Source organism: Mustela lutreola, chromosome 5, assembly GCF_030435805.1.
Source record: "Mustela lutreola isolate mMusLut2 chromosome 5, mMusLut2.pri, whole genome shotgun sequence".
NCBI lineage: Eukaryota > Metazoa > Chordata > Mammalia > Carnivora > Mustelidae > Mustela > Mustela lutreola.
The window spans coordinates 103432738-103456896 of NC_081294.1; the positions used below are offsets into that span (position 1 = coordinate 103432738).

General features: G+C 40.4%; 1 protein-coding gene across 2 annotated transcripts in view; it reads left to right on the forward strand.

Moving 5' to 3' along the window:
* The window catches only part of IQGAP2 (IQ motif containing GTPase activating protein 2), a 299955-nt gene that overhangs the window by 38311 nt on the left and 237485 nt on the right, over positions 1-24159 (forward strand). For both annotated transcript variants that reach the window (XM_059175277.1, XM_059175278.1), the window contains exon 2: positions 13710-13809. In XM_059175277.1, the coding sequence (XP_059031260.1) occupies positions 13710-13809 (100 nt within the window). The remainder of the gene's footprint in view (positions 1-13709; positions 13810-24159) is intronic.

Genomic DNA, 24159 nt, shown 5'->3' on the forward strand with positions numbered 1-24159 from the left:
CCAAAGCTGCATCACTCGTAGTTGTAGTAGAATTCCCACCTGTGTGATCTGAGTCTTTCCATCTCAGACATGAACACAAGGTTGTCTAAAACCAGTGGGGAAGGTTAAGGGAGCTCTCAAAAGGGATTGGGTTATAGGGCCCTCATTGATACTCTATGTACTCTACCTCTCAAATTTCCTGTAGGGAATATTATAATTCTCTTCTTCCCACCCTTCCAATTTAAAATAAAAATGTATGGTATGATTTGTTACAAGAGTACTTTCTTAACTTCCAATAGCCTGATCTTATTTCCTTAAATGAAAAGAGTATTGGAGTAAAATTAGGTTATAACATTTATAGTCTTGGTCCTAATACAGGCCTATGGATTGACTTATTCCCCTGAATAGCTCCAGTAATGCATAAGTAAGTTGTGTGCATGCTGTGTGTGTGGAATGGGGAGGGGAAGGAATGTGAGTCCTTCCTCACTTGGAATAAACTGAATGTATTTTTAGAGCCATGGGACAAATCTGAGAGCACACCTAGCCACTTGTGTTACCTTCACTTGGGCTTCAGTGGTTAAACATTGGGTGTGTATGAAGTATCTCCTCATTTACTGAGTCACTACTCAGTCAGAACTTCTCCCCCTTCTCCCCCCCCCCCAAGTTTATAATCATCTAACAATAGGATATAGGAATAAAGACCAAATTCATTCTGCATCAACCTAAAGAGACATATTGAAAGCTTAAATAAACCATGTCCTGGTTGAAATTTTTTTCTGGAAGAGGTTTTACAATGGGAGTGCCACAGTTTATAGTGAGAAAATAGAATCAAGTTAATAATCTCCAGAGTTTTAAATCCTCGTTATAGAACCTCATTTCAATATAATAGTTATCTGGGTGCGCCTGGGTGACTCAGTTGGTTAGGCATCAGCCTTCAGCGCAGGTCATGATCCCAGGGTCCTGGAATTAAGTCCCTCATCAGTTTCCCTGCTTGGCAGCAAGTCTGCTTCTCCCTCTCTCTTTACCGCCCCGCCCCCACCTCTGTGCTCCCCCCGCCCCCCATAAACAAAATCTTAAAAAGATGTATAATAGCTATCTGACCATAAAGTGTGTGGAAGTAGAGGTTATGGTATAAGTGTAAACCTTAAAGCTAAATATTGTCCCCTTGCATATACAGAGACAGAGCTGTGTATGGAAGAGCATGGGTTCTGCTTTCTACTTGGAAGGATAATGATAATTCGTAACAGATATGCTTGTATGGAGAACGTGTTTAGAACCAAAGAGCTTTCGGGTTATGTGCTGGAGTGTGTACAGAGTGAGCTTGCTTAGTTTTATCTACCAAATGGGAGTGAAGCTACCTTTCAAGAGTTTTGAATAACTTGAATGAAGAACAGACTTAGAGCATCCAACACCAAACTGTCCCATCTCTGAAAAAAGATGTATAAAGTCAGATGGAATGAACTATCCCACTTACGGGATATGTGGGTCAAGTGCCTCGAATCAGATGCTTCCCAAGAACAACGACAAGTCCCTACTGGTTCTGCATCTTGGCTGCCTGCACATGCGCAGCCAAGGGTGAACTGAGCGGAGTCGGTGCCTGAGACCTATACACCGTGAAACCCGGGGCCGGCAGTGCGCAGGCGCGTGCAGCCCGCACAGTACGCGTGACGCGCTCGCTGCTTGCCATGCCGGCGTTCCTGAGTTTGGAGGTGGGGTTTCCTCTTTTAAATACTGCACCACAGATGAGCTGGGGACTAAAATGCACAATGGATGACTTCTGAAAGTGAGACAAGAATTAGGCAACTTGGGCATATTGGCCTTGAAGCTATGCCCTGGGCACTTTTCTTCAAGCCCCATCTTTTCCATGTGTTCACTCTTTGCGTTGAGGGCAGTTTTTTAAAATGACACAAGTCACGAATACACAGTTTGGGGAATTTAGGGAGTGTGCGGAGGTCGAGAGAGGGCTGAGAAAGGCAGGTATGTATCTCCTGAAGGTAAGGGGCTAGTCAGTCTGGGCTGCTGCTGGACTGCTTCCCACGTGTCAGCTGTGGACTTGGACCAATGATTCAGCAGTTCCAAGTCTCTGTTTCCACATCTGTAAAATGTCACAGGATTACTGCAGGCTCCAAGCAGCAATACTAGTGCCAGGAGAAACTGCCATGCAAACACTCGGGGGGCAGTGGAAGGAAGAATGTCAAGGATCCAAAGCCTCACCAGCTGCTCCCACCAGCCCTTCTACTGAATCCTCTCCTCCCTCAATCCTGTAGCCTGGATTCTCCACGGTCTCAATCACAGCCACCTTTATTTTCTTCCTGGACCTCTTCTTTCTGCCCTTCATCATCTTTTAGGTATCTCTTACTCTTTCCAGCATGATCACAACAGGGAGGGGAAGCTGGGTTAGGGGAGAGCTTGGAGCTTCCCAAGACTGTGGCAGAGGAATCCACCTCAGAGGGCAGAAACACACCTAGTGCTGCCTGGGGCTCTCTGACTAGGGGAGGCATCAGGCTGGCAGTGGATAGCGGACTTGGAGAGGGAATGGGAAGCATGGATTTTGAAGAGCAGATCTAAGACTGTTGGCTTAATTTCCATCCCTACCTCCCATGGATGCAATGCTGAACATGTTCCAAGGGAAAGCAAATCCTTATTGACCGAATGCTGGTGAACTGGCAAAATAAGGAACTTGGCTTGAGTATTTTATAGTAATTACAGTAATTTTCGTCACTGCTTTAACAACCGAGGCCCAGTGAACTCTCTGATTCCCTTGCAATTACGTGTGTTATTAGATGTGCCCGGTTAGCTTTGTTGAAAGAGCTTTTATCAATAGAGTGAAACTCTGCCCTGCTCTTGGAGTATGAGCTATCGTATGGTCTTCTCGTTGTCATCAAACAACTGTACGCCTTTGAACTACACTGCCTAGGAGTCAGCTGTAAAGCATCCTGGGTAGTGGCCTTGTTCATCTCAAGAAATGCAGAGACCTTTGTGAGATTGGGGAAGGGCAGAGTGGAGACTCTGAAGGCGAAGGAATGGGGCAGGAGACCAAGCACAAGATTGAGTCTTGAGGTGCGGGTGCACGTCACCCATTCTTCATTGACTTCTCTATCTGTGTTTCCCCACCGAATTCACTCTCCTCTCTTTCAAACCTGATGTCAAACACTTGTAGTCTGGAAAACTGACCCTGAGTAATCCCATTATTGAATAATCTTTGTTCTTCCCTTTGGCTTTTCTGTTCTCTGTCCTGTAATTAATTTGTCCTTTTTCCAAAGGAGCTTTCCAGCATGTCTCCAGCATTAAGTATGCGTTCTGTCAGATCGTAAACTCTGAGGGGCACAGAGTCCTTTCTCCCACCCCATTCCATCCTTTCCCTCTACCCCTGCCATACACTGGAACTATTTAGCCATTAGTTAGAGACTTTGCCACATACCAAAAGAAACACATTCTGTTGTATTTATTGGATTTAATTATAAGGCATTTGGAAGGCATTTTAGGACTCTGCATCTCCATTAATTCTCTGTCAGCATTTTGTACCTCGTGGACCAATAGTAAGTCTCCATCTTCACTTGGCTTCATTGTCATGGACACTTGTGCTGCACAAATGCTAGCGAGATTCTCATGTCTGGAGTAGAAACAGTGACTTAATTCTGCAGTCGTATTCAAATCCTCTAAAGAGCTGGTGGCTGACACACGCTTTGGCTGTCTTCTCTGATGTGCAGTAAACATGTGGTGTAGTTTATGTACAGTACCGTGGTCCAGTCCCTAGCCAAGATAGAACTGCTGGAGGGAGATCAGTTATTAATTTAAGTCTGAAGCAGAAAAGCATGAATTCTATTTAACGTGTTTGCTGCTTTGGCTGTTGTATAAAGCTTTTCAGTTTTGGACTAAAGAAGCATAAGATCTTGAAAACCTTGGTGTCATTCATTGTGCTCATAGAATATCCACGTTTCTGAACTTGGGACCTTGTACTGCGTGTTAGAACAAAAAGCACACAGCAAGCCAAAACCAAAATATTTTCAGCTTTGTTGCCCAAGTGGGGTAAATTCTTTCCCACAAGAGGGCCGTTCCCAGGGTATTTTATACCCTCCTCAAGAAGTTTACAAAATCAGGGTTTGTATACATTCTCTGCAGCCGGCAGACTTGATGTTAGCTTCACCCACTCTTGCCAACTCAACTCCCTTCCCACATGAGCCATTCCACTTCCTCCTACTGCTTCCCGTGCTGTTGACATAAAGGAATAAAAATATGTTTGCTCTAAGAGAATAGGGTACCTCCAAAAGTTTGATGAAAACTAAGCACGAGCCAAGAGTTGGTTTTAAATACAAACCAGGTCTGTCATCTAGCTCTGGCACCTGGAGCAGATAATTTAAACCATTTTAGTTTTAGACAAGGGGAAGTAATTTATACTTGTCCACTTATCTGTTAGGGCTGTTGCAGTTTTAGGTGATAGTTTTCATGGTAATACTTTATGAATGTATAGATATACATAAGAAAGACAACCAAAGAGCCCCACTTCCTTGGTTTAAGTCCTGCTGTTTGATACTGGCACCATATGTAGTGTGACATGATTTCTCACAAGTCTGGTCTCCCACAAACCCTCAAGGTGTGAAATGATGGTGATTTGCATGTCCTCAAAAACAGAAACTTCTTGATAATGATAACTAGCCTAAATTGCATTAGCCCAACAATCCAGTTGAAAAGTATTCTTTATCCATGACTGTATTGTCAAAATATCTCCATTTGCATGGTATGATCCATTTCAGAGCTGAGTTTTTGGCATAGTTAAAAAATTGACTGTCCTGAATCATGTGTTAATTCACAATCACTAACAAACAGCATATGCTTGCATTAATAGTGCCCTTCTGTTCTACATCATAGCCTTCTAATTGAGTCTGTTATATTAAACTTGTCTTCTAAATATACATTGAGATTGAAAGGCAGCTACTTAGTGTATTGCTAGAACAGTGGGATGCTTCCACTTTTTTTCTCTTTAATTAAACAAACTTGCCTTTATGTAAAGTGGCGTATCAGGGGACTTTCTGGTGCTGAGCCATTTCCACCTCCACCATATGAAGTCACAAAATGAGTTGGCTTCTGCTTGTTGGCTTCCTTTTTCTTCCCCCGTACCATGCTCTACTTCATCCTGTTCGTTCTGTTGCCAAATTCTGCCCTTGCAAATCATCGCTACATTTTTCTTTCCTCTCCCTGGTTCAGACTTTCAAGGTCTCATATCACACAGGCATGTTGGAACCTTCTCTTCATTCTTCTGATGAGGTCCCCTTCCATTCATTCCATTTTGCTTTGGTCTTAATCCTACCTGTTCTCTCTAGTCGGGTTGTCTCACCCAAGCATTTAGGCACGTAAGGCCTTCAGACAGAATATCTTGGCTTTGGTTGTCTTCCTCTCTGCTGTCTTTGAACTTCTGTGATCTTTTTTCCTTATTAAGCTGATTAATGATTGTTGCGCGTTTGCAATGGCTGATCCTTCTCTAGAAGTTCAAGTGGAGCAATTAGTGCGTGGAAGACATGCTTCACAATGGCACGCTTTTTTTTTTCTTTTTTTTGAAGATATTATTGATTTATTAGAGAGAAAGAGAGAGAACACATGCAAGCATGAGTGGGGTGAAGGGCGGAAGGAGAAGAAGGCTCTGCTGAGCAAGGAACCGGATGTAAGACTCAATCCCAGGATCCTAGCATTATGACCTGAGCCGAAGGCAGACGCTTAACCAACTGAGCCACCGAGGCATCCCATGATGGAACTGGTTTTAAGGCTTATTCCTTATTATTCCTTATTCTCTTATTTTTTCTATAACTGAACATTAAAACACATTTAATCTTTTATTATTAAAGTAATACACATCAATTATATAGAGTATCTGGAAAATGTGTATGATTCAAAAACATTAAAAAAGCCCAGAGCACTCCTTTTAAAAACAAGTGCTTTAACATTTGCTATTTCCTTTAGGCGTTTCCCCCTAAATTTCAGTGCATGTAATAATATAACCTTATATAATTATTAAGAATATGTACTCATTACATACACCTGTTGAGTATGAGTATACATGTGTGAAATTCAAATTTTGCTTTTTTCAATATATATAATCTCAAATACATTCAATTTACAAGTTATATGGAGATATGCACTAAAACCACCAAGTGAGGGGAAAATTGAGTATAATCAATTATCCTTGAAAAACTAGCAGATTATCTGTTGTCTTTATTATGCATATCTATGTTTTATATTTTATAACTTGCTTATTTAATAATTTATTATATTGTAGTTTAACTATAAAGTAATTTTAAATACGTGATTTTTAAAAAAAGTATTCATACAACAGCTTCTTGGAGTGGGTAGCATTATTCCCATTCTATAGATGATAAAACTGAGTTTTTAGTTAACTACTCTTTTTTTTTTTTTTTTTAAGATTTTATTTATTTATTTGACAGAGAGAAATCACAAGTAGATGGAGAGGCAGGCAGAGAGAGAGAGGGAAGCAGGCTCTCTGCTGAGCAGAGAGCCCGATGCGGGACTCGATCCCAGGACTCTGAGATCATGACCTGAGCCGAAGGCAACGGCTTAACCCACTGAGCCACTCAGGCGCCCCAAGTTAACTACTCTTTAACTAAATATGGCTATTACAGGCACATTTAACCCCAAAGCCACTTCCCTTGACACTCAGCCACACCTTTTCATCAGATCTTTGTCAGTGCAGTCAGAAATTCGCCTTTTGGGGAGAAAGAGGAGTAAAGAATAAAGGAGGGCCCTGAGAGAAAAAAAAGTGTTTAATTTTCTCAAATGTGTTCTCAGTATTTACAGATCATATGGCTTTGCTTATAATGTGATGTATCACGTGAGTAGCATCATTGACATTTTTGTTCTTAGTTTGCCCTTGTTACTGCCCCTACGTTCCTGGTAAGTGTAACTTGGCAGCATTAATATTGATATTTTTTCCTTTGCTGGACTACATTTGAGATGGCAGCATTTCTGAGAAATAAGCCTCTCATTTTACTTCTATACTTTCTCAAAATAGCATCAATTTATAAGGTTTACAGTAGGAAAAACAAAGTCCCTAACCCTAACCCTGTTTACTTGTTAGTAACACCCTCAGAAGAGCTTAATCACCGCTGGGCCAGTCATCAAACACACGCAGGGATGCAGTGACATTGCCGTGTAGTAGAAAGATCAGAACTTGGAATCGAGTTGTTTGGCATCCCAGTTCTGCCATTTACTAGTCTTTATGATCCTTGGATTACCTAAACCTGAACTACCTAATCTCCCTGAGTTTATTTCCCACTAGAGAAGTAAAGATTGAAATTCTTATCTTAAAGGAGGGATGCAGGGACTAAGATATAACATATGTAAAATACCTGGCACATAGTAAGTGCTCATTAAAATGTTAATCTCTTCCATATGTTATGTTTCATATATGCATTACAAAGAGCTTATATTGATTAGAGAAATAAGACCAATGCCTTTGGATGACTGGGTGGCTCAGTTGGTTAAGCATCTGCCTTTGGCTCAGGTCATGATCCCAGCGTCCTGGGGATTGAGTCCCAAGTCAGGCTTCCTGCTCTGCAGGGAATCGGTTTCTCCCTCTGCCTCTCCCCCACTCATTCTATCAATCTCTTTCTCTCTCACAAAAATTTGATAAAATCTTTTTTAAAAAAGACCTATGCCCATGAAACATGCAGGAAAAACACACTACTCAAAATCAAGAGGTTGTTTTGTTTTCTTCAATATTTGTGATTGGTTATTTTCTCCTAATAGTTGAAGAAAAATTGGACCAAGACTTGGTATTCTATTGTCTTCTAAAGCTCAAACAGCTTTGTAGAAATTTTTGATATTCTTTTTTGTTGGGGGATAGTTTTTCAGAGGATAGGGAGAGAGTGTTAGCAGTGACTTGCTACTCCCTGAGAACAGCCCAGAGAACTGTCATTATGTAACCTGCTAAATCTGTAAAACAATGGTAAAATATCATAATTCCTATGGAGTATTAAAGTTATAGGAAGGGGTGCCTGGTTGGCTCAGTCGGTTAAGCGTTGGACTCTTGGTTTCAGCTGGGGTCATAATCTTGGGATCCTGGGATTCAAGCCCCATGTAGGGCTCTGCTCTCAGCATGCAACTTGGGGTTGGGAACTTGCTTGGGGTTCTCTCTGTGTCCCTCTGCCCCTCCTCCTGCTCACACATGCTTTGTCTGTCTCTGCCTCTGTCTCTCTCTCAAAATAGATTTAAAAAAATAAAATCTTTTTATGAATGGATAAAGAAGATGTGTGTGTGTGTGTGCGCGCGCGCACACACACACACACACGATGGAATATTATGCAGCCATCAAAAGTGAAATCTTGCCATTTGCAATGACGTGGTTGGAACCAGAGGGTTTTAGGCTAAGCAAAATAAGTCAATCAGAAACACAATTTTCGTATGATCTCACTGAGATGCAGAATTTGAGAAATAAGACAGAGGATCATACGGGAAGGGAGGGAAAAATGAAAAAGATGAAACCAGAGAGGGAGACAAATTATAAGAGACTCTTAATCTCAGGAAACAAATGAGGGTTGCTGGAGGGGAGTGGGAGGGATGGGGTGGCTGGGTGATGGACATTGGGGAGGGTATGTGCTATGGTGAGTGCTGTGAATTTTGTAAGCCTGATGATTCACAGACCTGTACCCCTGAAACAAATAATATATTATAGGTTAATTTTTAAAAATAAATTAAAAAAATAAAATATATATATTTTTAAAGTTAGAGTAAATAATCTGTGTCCTTATCTGTAGAGAATGGGAGAATAAGTTTAGGACTGGTTCTACATAATTTGGAACATTTTGCACTGACCATCTTAAGAATAAAAAGTTGATACTCAACTAGAGATGACTTGAATTCCTTTCTCTTCTTTTAAAAATAGTAGAAGCTCATCCAGACGAAAGGTTTTACAATTCCTCCTGTTATTTTAACTGTTGGAACTAAAATTTTTAAATTGGTCTTGGAAACTTGACAGTCCTTTCTTCCTTACTGAGATCTGTGTAAGGATGATGGAGTGTGTAGGAGCAGACAGTGAACAAATGGAACTTTACTTGTGCCTACGTGGAAAGAAAATAAGTCTTCTTGCTTCTCAAGTATTTTTCTGAAATAATAATTAAGAAATCCCAAATCTAGCAATTATTGCCTTTAGTTCTTCCCCTAATTGGAACAAAGTCCTAGATCCTTCCCATCCAGTCTGCAGGGTGGACCTTAATAATCTCTATGGCCTGCTTTGAATTTCTAGACTATAAAAAAAAAAAGTGTAGACACTCTTCATATTTGCACAGTGGGCCAAAGTTAATTTTACTCTTTGTGGAGAAATAGCAACCTCAGTTTTGCCTCTTTTTCAAAAGACGATTCAGATAAGGGAAGTTGGATCGTGTTAAGATCAGGTGGCTGGGGAATGCTTCGGGAAGCTGGTGTGAAGCCAGAATATATCATGGGTCAAGTTTACTGACTGTTTTGCCTTAGTGGAAATTTTGAACTTAGATTCTCTTATCTTTATATCCCACCCCTGTCCCTTGCCTGTTTTAGGCTCTTGGAATCAGTTCTCTTCCTTTGAGTTCCTTCTTTGGTGTATACATCTCTGGTAGCCATTCTTTAAGTCCCGAGAATGGGGAGATAGCCACTTGGCTATGCTCTTCAGGCTAAAAGCTGATCTCAAATGTTACAAGCTGTTTCAATACACATTTGAATTGAACGACATATTCAGGACTGAAGATTTTCAGGGCTCCTTAAAGTTTGAGTCACCCAGAATAATTATGTGTGTGTAAAATGCTAAACGCTAGTATACTTCTGTGAATTGATGAAATTTCTATGAATTAATGACTTTCTATGAATACGATACCATATTTTTAACCTGCTTTTCCTTAAAGGGACATGTTTTAAGTCCTACCATATCATCAAACAGATTCCGGGTTCTGGTGTTTGTGATTCTTTTTTTTTTTTTTTTTTTTTTTAGATTTTATTTATTTATTTAACAGAGAGAGAGAAAGAGATCACAAGTAGGCAGAGAGGCAGGCAGAGAGAGAGGAGGAAGCAGGCTCCCTGCTGAGCAGAGAACCCAATGTGGGGCTCGATCCTAGGCCCCTGAGATCATGACCTGAGCCAAAGGCAGAGCCTTAATCCACTGAGCCACCCAGGTGCCCCAGTGATCTTGATTCTTGCTGACCCTTCCTCCACTGGAGGGAGTATATCCCCAACTATCTAAACATCCTGCAATTATGTCACACTTTCGGTTGTTTAATTATAATGATATTTTAGATCCTTTATATGAACCATTCCTCATAAGAGATCATTTGTTTGTCATATAGTCTTACGGAACACATAGCCTGTGTAGGGTAGTGAGCTGGACACGTTGAGGACAAAAATTTGCCTTCTAGGAGTTGACTATTAAAAGAAACCATATAGGAGGTGCTAGGAGAGCACATTTTGAGTGGGAGCAAACAGGGAAGACTTAGGGAAGGAAGTGACTGAGTTGAGCTGTAAGGATAGGCAGAATTTTATCAGCTGTGGCCAATATGTTGGAACTGCCATTGAAAGCTTTGTGGGTGTGTGTATGTGTTAATTGAAACATTAAGTCAAATCTTCTCTTTGGACAGGGTGATGTCACTGTTTGAGAGTCCCCTAGTACCTCTCCTTGGACTGGTGGATTCTTCAGTGGCTTGTGCAGGGAGTTAAGGGTCGAGGCCTAGGAACGAAGTACTGTTGAGGTTTCTGCTTCCTCCTGGGTGGGTTGATTGAGGTAGAAGGAAGTAGCAGCCAAAAAGGAAGGTGGCAGGGAGAGTGGCTCCTTTAGAATGTGACTCCTGGACGCCTGGGTGGCTCAGTTGGTTAAGCAGCTGCTTTCGGCTCGGGTCATGATCCCAGCGTCCTGGGATCGAGTCCCACATCGGGCTCCTTGCTCTGCGGGAAGCCTGCTTCTCCCTCTGACTCTGCCTGCCACTCTGCCTGTGGTCTCTCTCTCTCTCTCTGACAAATAAATAGAATGTGACTCCTGCCTTCCTACTTTAAAGTTGAGAAGCGTAGGATGATTGCATGGACTCATACTAGGAGTTTTATATTGTTTTCAAACTTTAATGTGTGAAGTTGCTGTAAAATGAAAGTATCTTGCCAGAAATAGGAGACCATATTTAGACTGAAATCAAACCAAGAAACTGGAAATCATGACGTGTCCTGGGGATGAAGTGTTAGGAACAGTGGAGAAGGAGGAATAGGTGAGGGTATGTGGGCATGCCAGTTACCTTGTAGAGACCTCAGGATAAGAAAAGGCATAATTTGCAAAATATAGGGACGATGGGGAGCTCACTTCATGAAGGTAATTTTCCAGCACATGGTTGTTGTTCTCTGTGTGCAGGGAACTGTGATCAATGTGAGGGGGGCATGGAGATGAATCAAGAGTCCCTTCCTGTACAGAAGAACCCCATGTTATAGCAGGAGATGTAACTGACCTTCTGTGATGAATGATGTAGTAAAGAGGTGAACCAAAGTGCTGAGGAAAGTAGACGGATCCTCACTTGGAGATCCACAGAATTTTTCTTGAGAAGATGTCACACACAGAAGGTGGGAGAATGGCTTTCCAGGCAGAGTCAGAGTGGAGTACAGAAGCGCTAGAACCTAAAAAGTCCTGGTGTGATGCTGGAACGTTGCACTTTCTGGAAGAAGTGGCTGGAATATAGTTCTTCTTGTTGGGCAGGGACAGGAAGGTCTGCTAGAGCTCTGTTCCAGAGGAAATGGGGATCCATCGCAGGTCTTGGGAGGGAGAGGAATACGTGTAGGACTTGTGTTCGGAAGATGCTCTGATGGTGGAGAGGAGAATGGGTGAAGGAGGGGTGGCTACCAGGCTCTTTGAGGGTGGTCACAAGACTCCAGGGGAGAGACAGTGAAGACCTGGGATCTTGAGGTGGAGGAACAGAGGAGGGTGGTTCCAGAGCTGGTACTTGTCCGAAGCTTGAGGGCTCTCCTCTAAAGTTCAGATCAGATTGAGTTTATTGAGAAAAAGAAGATGCTTTTGAGAAACACAAATCTTTGTTGACCCTTCTTGATACCATTGGTCTGGGATGTTTTCAAGGAGTGGAGCCACACTGGGAAGCTGAGAGAGGTAGGAAGGGAACGTAGGAAAAGGATGGTGAGATGTGCAGAGACTCCTGCTTGTTTGGCCCAGGTTTGTTATATCCAAGACTGTCCTGGTATTCTTCCACATCTCCCTTCTCCCTTCTACTAGTTCCTTTTCTTCCTCATCTATAAGAAGAGGTATTTCCCTAAGTTCTAAGTTTCATACTGGTTTTGTTTGTTTTTTTCCATTCTACCCACACGTTTCTAGCCCTTATGTTTCTACTTTTCACTTGGGCAAATGACTTCAAACATGTTTACTCCATGAGGTGGGACAAAACTACCTGCCTCATAGTGTCACGGGACTCACATGAGACAGTTCCTAAGAAACACAGCCTGAGGGCTTGAAACAAAGTAAGCACTTGATAAATAAGCATCTAACATGTTCTTATATGCTTGTGGAATTCTGCCATATTTTATACTGATGTCAATTTAAACCCTTCTCTTTTGAGCTTTCAAGGGTTCTGATATTATTTTTAGGTCTTAAGCGTTCAGCATTGTACTTGCTCTAGTAAGAGTTCAAAACTTGATCTGCATTCCTTTTGTCTGCCATGATGATACTTTGGACTTCTCATTGGTAGGGCATGGGATTAGATTTTTAAAGGATGGACGGCTGAACTTAACTCTTCTGCTTAGAACCAGGGGTCTCGTTTATGAAATGGCTGATTGGAGCTGGTGGCAGGGGAAGAAAAGAGCATACGGGCTTTCCTGCCCCGCGTGACCCATTTCACTGCTACACACTTACCTTGGTGTTCATTAGATGAGTAATGGAACAAACTGGAAACCAAATTGATTTTCTAGCTATCAGAATTAAAGGGCAGGATTGGAGAAGGAAAAGAAGTTCCTTTTTATCGGAAAGGAATATTGTCATGAAAATGGACAGGTAGGAGTTGGTTGATGTGATAGTTGAGTGCTGTTGAAAATCTGGACAGAGGACTTGCACTCGGGAAATGTTCTCTATAGAAAAGCAAAGCTGAATTGTGGAAGCTTATAAACTAGGTTTATGTTGGAATAAACTGTGTGGGCTTGGAAACTGCTTACTTGATGTCTCCTTTGATTTGATCTTTTGGATACCTGTTGACCAGGAGGATTAGCCTCACAAAGGCCAAGAAGCATGTGAAAGAGGAATCTCAGAGATGTTGGCATTTATAAAACAGAGTTTGCTTTGCATGAGAAGCTTTAAATCCCTCCAGGAATGGGAAAACACATGCCCTTGTAGATTATTTGTTAAACATCAGAATTTTCAGGAAGGTCCAACCTGAGCCACTGGGCCAATTCTACAAGCTTGTTAAGGAAAGTTGTTGCAAGTGGACCATCCTCTAATTGATTTGAGGCTGTCTTAATTCTATGACATCATGTCTATGAACTATGATGGCTTTTCTCATTCTATGGAGTAATTTTAACCCATACTGCACTTTATTTTATTGCTAGCAAAGAAATACTGTAATAATCCTAAGGCAGATCTTTTTGTGCCTGATGTTTCAATACCCCTGTCTTTCAGTGTCCATTGTTGAATTGGTGAGTTTTTTTTTTTTTCTAGTTGTTGTCTTAGGTGTTTATTTGATGTTCACTGCCCTTACAAGTAACGTGATGCTCTCCTCTATTTTTAGCTATCGTGGACGATGAAAGGCTCTCCGCAGAAGAGATGGATGAGAGGAGGCGGCAGAACATTGCTTATGAATATCTGTGCCACCTAGAGGAAGCCAAAAGGTAAGATCCCGCACAGTCTCTTTGTGCACCTTCTCTTAGATGCTCTTTGGGATCCTGTACTTTTAGTAACTCCTTTGCTGTCACGATGGTAGCAGTGTAGTGGGAGAAGGACCATCTGTCTTTTTGTAAATGGTCAGGCAAATTGAGAGAATGTTGCTGCCACAACCAGGGTCAAGGCAGCAGGGAAGCAACTAGTATTTCTTCCTCAGATTCTCCCAGGAAATCTCTGGCCAAAGTGCAGATTTTTTCAAATTCCTCATGTCACTGGTGTGGATATGGGGGGTAGTGAAGACTTAAATCACCTTCCTTTTTTTAAGTTTTTAATTTTAATTCCAATATTGTTAACATACAGTGTTAGTTTTAGGTGTGCAGTGTAGCAATTTGGCAATTGTATACATTACTCAGTGCTCGTCACACTCAGTGTACTTTAATCCTTTCCCCCCTGCAGAGCTTCCTCAGATATTTTTCTCACTCCCACCCCAATAATTATAAATGCCCTATAGGGCAGTATCGTTTTGGACTGAAGTCCGTCAGTCACTAGGCTAAAGTGTAGGTTTATGACTGCAATCTCCATTTTAACCCATGGGTGTGTGACCACTTAGGATACATTGTCTCTAAAATCATATTAACTCTTGATGACCTTTTAGATTATAAGTAAATGTTGATTTCTCTGAGGAGAAAGTGAAGATAAAATAATTTGGACTTAGGCCTATGTGTCAGAGGATTCAGAAGAACTTTGTCCTATGATGGGTGAATGCTGACTGCTATAACACCCATATGCCGTGATTTATGTTTTCATTGAGTACTTTGTGCTGTGATCGAACAACAGTATGGTTCCATAGGCAGATAATATGTTCCAGCTTAAGCGTATAGAAAATATTTGGGTCATGGTCATTGGTATTATCTCTAATCACTAATAAATAGCTATCTACAGAGCTAGAAGACTGAGGGTTTTTTTATTATTATTATTATGTTCAGCTAGCCAACATATAGCAGTACATCATTAGTTTTTGATGTAGTGTTCAACGATTCATTAGTTGCAAAGAATGAGGTTTTAAATCACTGTTGTGTAGAAGAACATTCAGTGACACATGAGCTAATTTGGCCTCAAAATTGCTTGAAAGGGGATTTCTCCCTGTTGTTTAATATTTTAACAGTCTCTTGTAGAGCTAAGCTCTGAAGACTGCTCTTAAAGGTTATTAAATATGTCTGTGAAGTTGACAGGTTGCAGGTCACTGAAGACTCAATATCAGTCAGATTATGAAAAATAGGCTTTTAGTCAAGTTGTTGGTAACAAAGTTAGATAAGGAGAGTGATACCTAAACATTCAAAATATACATTCTTTCAGAGAAAAAGTTGAGGGAGAGTTACTGGAACTTTTCGTCTTAAACACACTTTGTGTTCTAACTTTTGCCTCTTGTTTTTTCTAAGTGAGAAGCAGTGTCACACAGAGGAGATGTGTGACTGGGAGTCAGGGGACTGGATTTCCTGCTCCCACAATTACCACTCTGGAGCTCTGTGACCTTGGGCAGGTCATCTAATCTGTGGGAACTTCAATTTGATCTCCTCTCTAATGAGATGATAAAGATGTTAATGCAGTAAGGAGTTTTCATTGTGTCATAAAATAAAATGTTTAAATTTAAAAAATACATTAATATCACCTGCCCTATAACCTGGGGTTTCCCCCCACCCAAAAATCAACTAAAATAAAAAAGGCCTAAGTGTTCTATAAACTAGAGTACCAGTCAGGTATATGGCGATAAGCATAGTTTTCTCCTGAATGTGTCAAAGGTATCAACACAGCTTGAAGTCTTGTCATATTGTTTAAGGTCTTCAAAATTTTGTAGTTGAATTTCATTTTAGAAAAGTCAGCATAGGGGTGCCTGGGTGGCTCAGTGAGTTAAGCCTCTGCCTTTGGCTCAGGTCATGATCTTGGGGTCTTGGGATCGCACCCCGCATCGGGCTCTCTGCTTGGCAGGGAACCTGCTTCTCTCTTTCTGTGTGCTTGTGATCTCTGTCTGTCAAATAAATAAATAAATAAATAAAATCTTTAAAAAAAAAAAAGCATAATAATTAGTCCAGGTTCTTTGAAGAAAGTTTAAGAATAGTTCCATTGAAAGAAAAGACTAGAAAATATACAACTTATCCTCTCAGATGGTTTTATAAATTCTTTTTTATGAGAAGAGATCAGATGCAATATGTATTTATGAATCTTCATAAGATCTGAACATGTTTTTGTGACTTCCGGGGAACCTGATTCTTGGTCACAGAGACTATATTAATTTATGCGGTCATTAATATACATATATATTAGTATGTGAACTATGATTTCAAAAAGCATAGTGTGTAGAATTCTGGTGGTCCTGAATTCAAGAAATAAATGAAGGGATGAATTAGTCTCTGTTCAAAAAATTGAGAGGGTTTGGCACATGATTATTTTACAGTGCTCATGCCTTTGGAATTTGTCATAGTGGGTTTATTATAGTGCGTGCATATGCATGTGTTAGTGTGCATTGTTAGTGTGGTTGGCTTCTGCTTTTAATACAGTTGAACCAACTTTGGTGTATTTTATTCTATTTATTTATTTATTTATTTTCAGCGTAACAGAATTCATTGTTTTTGTACCACACCCAGTGCTCCATGCAATACGTACCCTCCATAATACCCACCATCTGGCTCCCCCAACCTCCCACTTCCCAACTTTGGTGTATTTTAACTAAAAATGTGTAGGTTCTGCGTTTATGCCTCTCTTTTTCCGTTCTAGAGGTGAGAACTGGAAGGATATATTTGTATGTCCTGTAACTCAGAATTTGTAAAAACCCAAAATTGTAACAGTCCATTATATATCTAACTTTGCTTTTATTAATTACAAAATTCTGTGATAATTATTAGACCATTTAAAAGTTACTCTACTCAGAGAAAATACTAGTACTAATGTGAAAAGGATGATGGGTTACTATGAACAAGCCAACAAATATGTATAAAATAACCTAGATGAAATGGACAAATTTCTAGAAAGACATAAACTATCAAAACTGACTCTAGGGGTGCCTGGGTGGCTCAGAGTGTTAAGCCTCTGCTTTTGGTTCAGGTCATGGTCTCAGGGTCCTGGGACTGAGCCCTGCATCAGGCTCTTTGCTCAGTGCGGAGCCCGCTTCCCTCTCTCTCTCTACCTGCCTCTAGGCCTACTTGTGATCTCTCTCACTGTGTCAAATAAATAAAATACAAAAATAAAACAAAAAAACCCCCAAAAAACAAAACCAAATCTGACTCTAAAAGAAACAGAAAATATGATTAGACTTAAGCAAAAAGATTAAATTAAATCAAGAAATTGCCCATTTTTCCAAAAACTATTAGAGGAGGGAACACTTCCCAACTCATTCTACTAAGACTAGTATTGTTTTGATACCAGACAAAGGTACTTCAAGATGATGATAGACCAGTATCCCTTATGAATACAAATACAAAAATCCTCAACAAAATAGTAGCAAACCAAGTCCAGTAACATATATAAAACATTACATGCCACTAAGTGGGTTTTATCCTATAAATACAAGTTTAGTTTAACTCAAAAATCAATCATGACAATTCAGTGAAGAAAAAACAGTCTTTTCAACAAATAACCCTGACACAACTGGTAATACTCAAGCATAAAAATGAATTTGGATCCCTAGCTCATGCATAATCTAATCTAAATTTGAGAACTACAACTATTAAACTTCTAAAAGTAAACAGAAACAAATCTTTGGGATCTTGGGTTAAGCAATGGTTTCTGCGACTTGGTGCCAAAAGCACAAGCAAAACAGAAAATAGATATATTAGTATCAAAAAATTAAGGCCTATGATTCAAAGGATAGCATCAAAAAAGTAAAAAGTTAACCCATGAAGTGGGAGAAGATATTTGCAAATCATATAACTCAACATAAAAAGTAAAAATATAATTTTGAAGTGGGAAAAAGTTCTGAACAGACTTTTCAACAAGTAAGATACAAATGTGCAATTAGAATGGGGCAGGGTTCTTAACATCAGCTATTAGGGAAATGTGAAGTGAAACCACAATGAGGTACTACTTTATGCTAAATCACAACCAAGGGAGATTTATCCCAAGGTATGCAAGGCTGGTTGAGCATTTGAAAATCAGTGTATTCTATCACATTAATAGACTAAGTAAGAAAAATTACTTGATGTCAGTATATCAGTGCAGAAAAGGCATATGACAAAATCCAAAACTTAATCATGATAAAAATTCTTAGTTAAGAAGGAATAGAGGGGAACACACTCAGTTTGGGAAAGCCTGAATGAAAAACATTGTGCTTAAAGCTAACATCCATACTTAATGTTGAGAAACTCAAAGTTTTCCCATTAAGATCACACAAAAGGCAAAGATGTTCTGTCTCACCACTCCTTTTCAACATTGTACTGGAAGTTCTAGCTAATGAAATAAAAAAAGAAAGCCTATACAGATTGGAAAGGAAGATACAAATGATATTTTTTCACAGATGACATGATTGATGATGTAAAAAACCTGAAAAAAAAACTTTAAAAAACTGTAACTAATAAGCAATCACAGCAAACCAAATAGTAAGCCCACCACATTGGGCACCTTGCTCAAAGGGGAGCCTGCTTCTCCCTCTCCTCCCTGCTTGTGCTCCCTCTCCCTATTTCTGTCGCTATCTCTGTCTCTCAAATAATTAAGACCTTAAAAAAAAAAGATGATACATACTTCAATGCAGATGGACAGTGAAAATATGCTGAGTGAAAAAAGCCAGGCCCAAAAGACCACTTACTGTATAATTCTGTGTATATGATGTATCCAGAAAAGGCTGATCCATGAGACAGATGGTAGATCACTGTTTGCCTAGGCCTGGGGGGGATAGAGAGAATGGGGAGTGACAGGTAATTGGTATGAAGTTTGTTACTGCAAGGACAAAAATGTTATCAAATTGATTGTGGTGATGGTTGCATAATTCTAAAAACCACCCAATTGTATACTTTAAAGGGGTCAAGGGTTGGTGTAAACACTATATCTTGTTAAAACTCTTACTAAAGTTCCTTTGACCAGACTAGCTTGGAGAATTTCTTAGTAAAGCTGTTAAATTATAAGAAATGGCATTTAGCCGACAAAACAGGCACTGAAGGTATGACTAAGATACATGGATTGTCTAAAAAGTGTTCATGTTATAGTTTTTTGAGCATCCACCTTGAATAAACAGGCACAATAGGGTCACTTTGGGGAATGGAGATAAAGCAACTAATAATGTGCACAAGAAAGCTTACTATTTGGTTAAAGCTTTTACTCATGAGCTTAAAATTCTTTCCTTCACTTACGTTTGTTTCGTTAATCTCTCTGCATGTGTGTGCATGAGTATCTCCCCGTATCCAGCCCATCATTCTCTTAAATATCTCTGCTATTTTCACCTCTTTTCCTTACCACAAGCCTCCTGAAACCTTTAACTTATCTTGCTGGATTACTGCAGTGGTCTCTGACTGGTTTCCCCACTCCTCTGTCTTCTTTAATCCTTAATCTGTATCATAGTCAGGTGAATTTCTTCAAAACTCTGATCTGTTGTGGCCAACCCCATTGAGAACCACCCAGTGGTTATTTATTTATTAATTATTCTCTTGGAATAAACACTAAACCCTTTTATAGGACCTCATAAGCTCTGCCTAGTCCCATCCTTACAGCCTGTACTCCAGGTTCATATCGTGCCCTGCTCCCTAATTGTTTTATATTCCACCCACATTGACCCCTTTTCCATGTTCCTTCCTGTGCAGGACCTTTGCATGTACTACTCCCTGTTCCTGCTTATCTAATCAGTTACTATGGTCTTTAGATCTCAGCTCACTTTTTCAGGGAGTCCTTCTTTGACAGACCCATCTAGGTCAAAACCCCTTATTCTAGGGTACCATAACATCATATCGGTCACATACTTGAATGAAATACTTAATGCCCGGTATTGTATTATTATTATCATTTGTTTACTAATTAGGTTTACTTTGTTTTCTGTATGTTTTCCTTTTCCTGGAGATAAGAAGTAGAATGTGAATTAGATTGATGGTAGATGAGATTCTAGATGGTTTGGCTAGACTTTCAGCCTTAATCTTAGTCTCACTGATAAATTCTATATTGCATTTAGGTGGTTCCTGCCATCTATGTGACCCAATGGGTTATGAAGCTGGGAATCCTAGACAATTGAATGATACCACAGTGAACTAGAAGTTACCTAGAGAAGGACATAGAGTATTTTTCAGTGAATGAAGGAATGACTAAATGAAGGGAGGGGGAGGTCACCTGTATATTAAGGTGACTTATGGCTGAAATTATTGCTACTGGTTGGTAAAATTATGACTTCTGGACATATGGACTTGTTAATTAAGTCTCAATGCTAATATTAAATGACAGAATTATGAAAGGAATATTTTTAGGACCAAAAAAGAGAGCTAACTGCTTTATAAAGTTGCTCTTGACTCAGTGCTTCTCACAGTATAAAGGGTTTACATGGTATCATGAAGAACCAGTCATTGGGAGGCAGAGGATATTTGGCATATGTATTAGCTACCCATGACTATGTAACAAATTACTCTAAACTTAGCAGCTTAAAACAATGAACATTTATCTCACAAATTTTTGAGAGTCCAGAATCTGGTCATCATTGAGCTCGGTCCTCTGGCATTCAGTCTCTCATAAAGCCATAGTCATCACAAGGCTCAAGCAGGGCAGATCTGCTTCCAAGCTCAGTCTTGATGTTGGCAGGATTCAGTTCCTGATGGACGTTTGGACTGAGGATCCCAGTTCCTTGCTGCTATTAGCCATAGGCCTCCCTCAGTTCCTTGACAGATGGGCCTCTCTGTGGGGGTAGCTCACAATATGGCTGCTGGTTTCCTTCAATGAGCAAGCAAGAAGGTGAGTAAGATGGAAGCCAGAGCCCTTTTGTAATCTATTCTTGGAAGTAGAGTCCCATAATTTGCCATATTCTATTGATTAGAATCTAGTTACTAAATCCAGCTTGTGTTCAAGGGGAGAAAAGTACAGAAGGGCATGAATTCTGGGAGGCAAGAATCCTTAGGGGCCACCTTCCAAGCAGCCTTCTATAGGGTATATGCATATTCTTTTGCTGTTGACCCCAGAAAATGTACTAAGCAGGGAAAATACTTTGTTACTATCAGAAACCAAATCAGGAATTGGATGTTGTCTTGGTCTACATGGTTATGGTACTAAAGTTATTTATTCCTTGTTATTTTTGAATTGGGAACTATTTTGGACTAAGCTTTTCGTTCTTCATGCCATTTTAAGTAATACCAAGTGGATTTTTACATTTTTTCAAGTGGACCCTAAAAGCTGTTTTGATAGTTTCTTTGCTGTGGGTATTTTGCTGAAACGGGACTGTTTAGACACGTCTGCTTCTCATACAGACTTTGCTTTTGTCTTATTTTTTAAAGATTTTATTTATTTATTTGACAGAGAGAGACAGGGTGAGAGAGGGAACACAAGCAGAGGGAGTGGGAGAGGGAGAAGCAGGCTTCCCGCTGAGCAGGGAGCCCAACTTGGGGCTTGATCTCAGGACCCTGGGATCATGACCAGAGCTGAAGGCAGACACTTAATGACTGAGGCACCCAGGTACCCCTCATACAGACTTTGAAAGTTTCTCTCTGATGACAGAAATCCTATCATTTAAATTAAAGGAGTTAATTTTCAAAAAAAGGAATTAGATTTGAATAATGAAAATGAATCTATTTTAAGAACTTCGTTTCTTTAGTTTTTTAGGATAACTGTGCAAAAAAATCTTTGGGATTTTTGTCTTTGGGAAAACTCTGAGTTGAGGAGGGAAATCAAATTGGAGCCATTATGAAGGTTAAGGAATGGGAGAGGTTGTCTTGGCAAGAAAAGGACAGGGAATTTGCAAATTACACTTGAGCAAATAGTTATGAATGGGGCTGCTGTTTCTTTCCCAGGGAAGTTCCTGAAATATTATATTTCTTTTTTAAGGAGAGAGAAAATGCTGCAAATCCTCTGGTGTGCTTACTTTTTCTCTCCTATCCCTGAAAATAAACAAAGCAAAAAATCCTTCCCTTGGTGATGGACTTGTTTAGAAATATTATCTTCAAAGAACTCTTTATGTGAGCCAAGCTGTTCTTTGTATTAGTGAGTCTGGGACAGTTTCATATGTGTCCTGGAAGTGAAACAAAACACGGGTGAGATTCCTTTTGTGTCCATGCTCACAACTCAGCAAACCAAAAAGACACCTCATTGATTAGATCAGGTCTCAAGCTCTGGCCTTACCTAGTAGGGAGGTAGAGAATTAGATTTGAAAGGAGAAATGCTTCTAGGTTGAAGCAAGTGAGAGCCGTGAATATGGGTTTACAAACACTGAATATTTGTGACTACTTTAAGAAAATCAATCTTTTAACTGGGAAATGCTTTAGAGAATCTATTAGATTTGCTTGGACCTCACTGTTTTGGTGTTTTGGTCCCCCCCCCCCCCCCCGAAGTATGCTGCCTATGGCTATGCTCGTTAGTGACACAGAGAGAAACTGGGAATTTGGAAGAAAATAGCTTTCTTGGTCATCGACCCATTAAGTGACATGTAGAGGCTCTATAAAAAAAGGTTAAGGAAATACTAGGGAATTCTTAATAGCATTTTCAAAATTTAAATAACTTTTCTATTTCCATGGCATTTCCCCCTTCCTCCTTGTTCTCTCACTGGTTCTGATGTCACCTTGGCCATCCAAGAGAACAATATGAAGTGCAGGGTTGCTCCATGCAGTGGCTGGTAGGCCGGTGCGACAGGGGTACTGCTGAGTTGGGAGCAGGGGCTCTTCTCAGGGTCTGGCTCCTGTGTGAGGGGAGGAAGGCTTGCTTCTGAGGAGTAGACTGTTTGGACCTGCTTTCTAATTCACTTGCTTTGGGAGCTACAGGCACAGAGATCCAGGCCCTTTTTGACAGCCCAAGGGTTGTCCCCCTGAGGTACATATCAACAATAGGGAGATAGAGTCACCTCTGAGGAGAACAAGCCTTCAGAGTTAGCCATCAGGGAACAACCTCAGATAAGACTTGGTCTTAACAGGGTGTATCATGGTGCAAGAGGAGGCAGGGTACCAGACAGCCCAACCTGCCAGGGTGTGATGCTTGTGGCCTGGCCCTTGGGGCACTATTGGTGCTGAGGTCCAGCTGGGTGTTAATTGGGGAGTATGTTATGGAACTGGAGAAGAAGGGTCAGATACTAAGGATGTAAAGGGAGAAGCTGCAGGGTTTGGCTAGGGACTAGATGTGAGGGACAGAGGACTCTGGGAAGTCCACTGCTTTGGGACAAATTCAAGGTTCACCTCCCTGACTCAGCCACACATACTGTATGGTCTTTGTCGGGCGAGCCTGGGGTTGGAACACAGAGCTGAGAGACTTCTTCAGTTGCTTTTATTTTGTGTCCCAGCCTTGGGTATCTATTGGGAAGATGCCAGTCAGGTGAGATCTGACAGATCAGAGCTTAACTTTTCAGAGTGCTGGTATTTTTTAAAAATAAATCATCAATACTAATCATCTCCAGCCAAAGAGATGTTGAGCAACTGATATTTGATCCCAAAGCTTATATTTGTTTCGGGCTCTTTGAAGTTGGAGAGCTGGGACAGGCTAGGAATTTTCCATGGTCTGAAACATACTTGACTGTAAAGGTTATCAGGTGAGTATCATTCACTCACCAAGCAGAGTGTCCAAAGCACACAACTTACAAAGGGTTATCCCCATTTTATAGATGGAGGAAACAAGACCCGGAAAAACTTAAAGAATTTTTCCAAGGTCACAGCAACCAGGCAATGTAAACGGTATTCCGACCCAGGTCTGTCTGATTTCAAAGACTGTGCTTAAAAACTAACACACTGTCTTATTTCCTTATTTCTCAGTGTGTTTCGATCATATCTTTTTTTTTTTTTTTTTTTTTTTTTTTTTAAAGATTTTATTTATTTGATAGAGAGAAATCACAAGTAGACGGAGAGGCAGACAGAGAGAGAGAGGGGAAGCAGGCTCCCTGCTGAGCAGAGAGCCCGATGCGGGACTCGACCCCAGGACCCTGAGATCATGACCTGAGCCGAAGGCAGCGGCTTAACCCACTGAGCCACCCAGGTGCCCCTCGATCATATCTTTATCATGAGATAAGAACTCTTTGATTTTGGTGGTCTTGGTTTTTAGGTTCTATATAGACTAGCTTTGTTGTAGGTCTTGATGAGCTTTTACTGCCTGAGCTTTAAGGAAATTAACACAGTACGACCATCCATTGTGGAGTTTTTTGTTTTTTTGTTTTTTTTTTAAATTTTCTGTCTTGCTGTTTCCCTTTCTCTCTCTCTCTCTCTTATAAACTT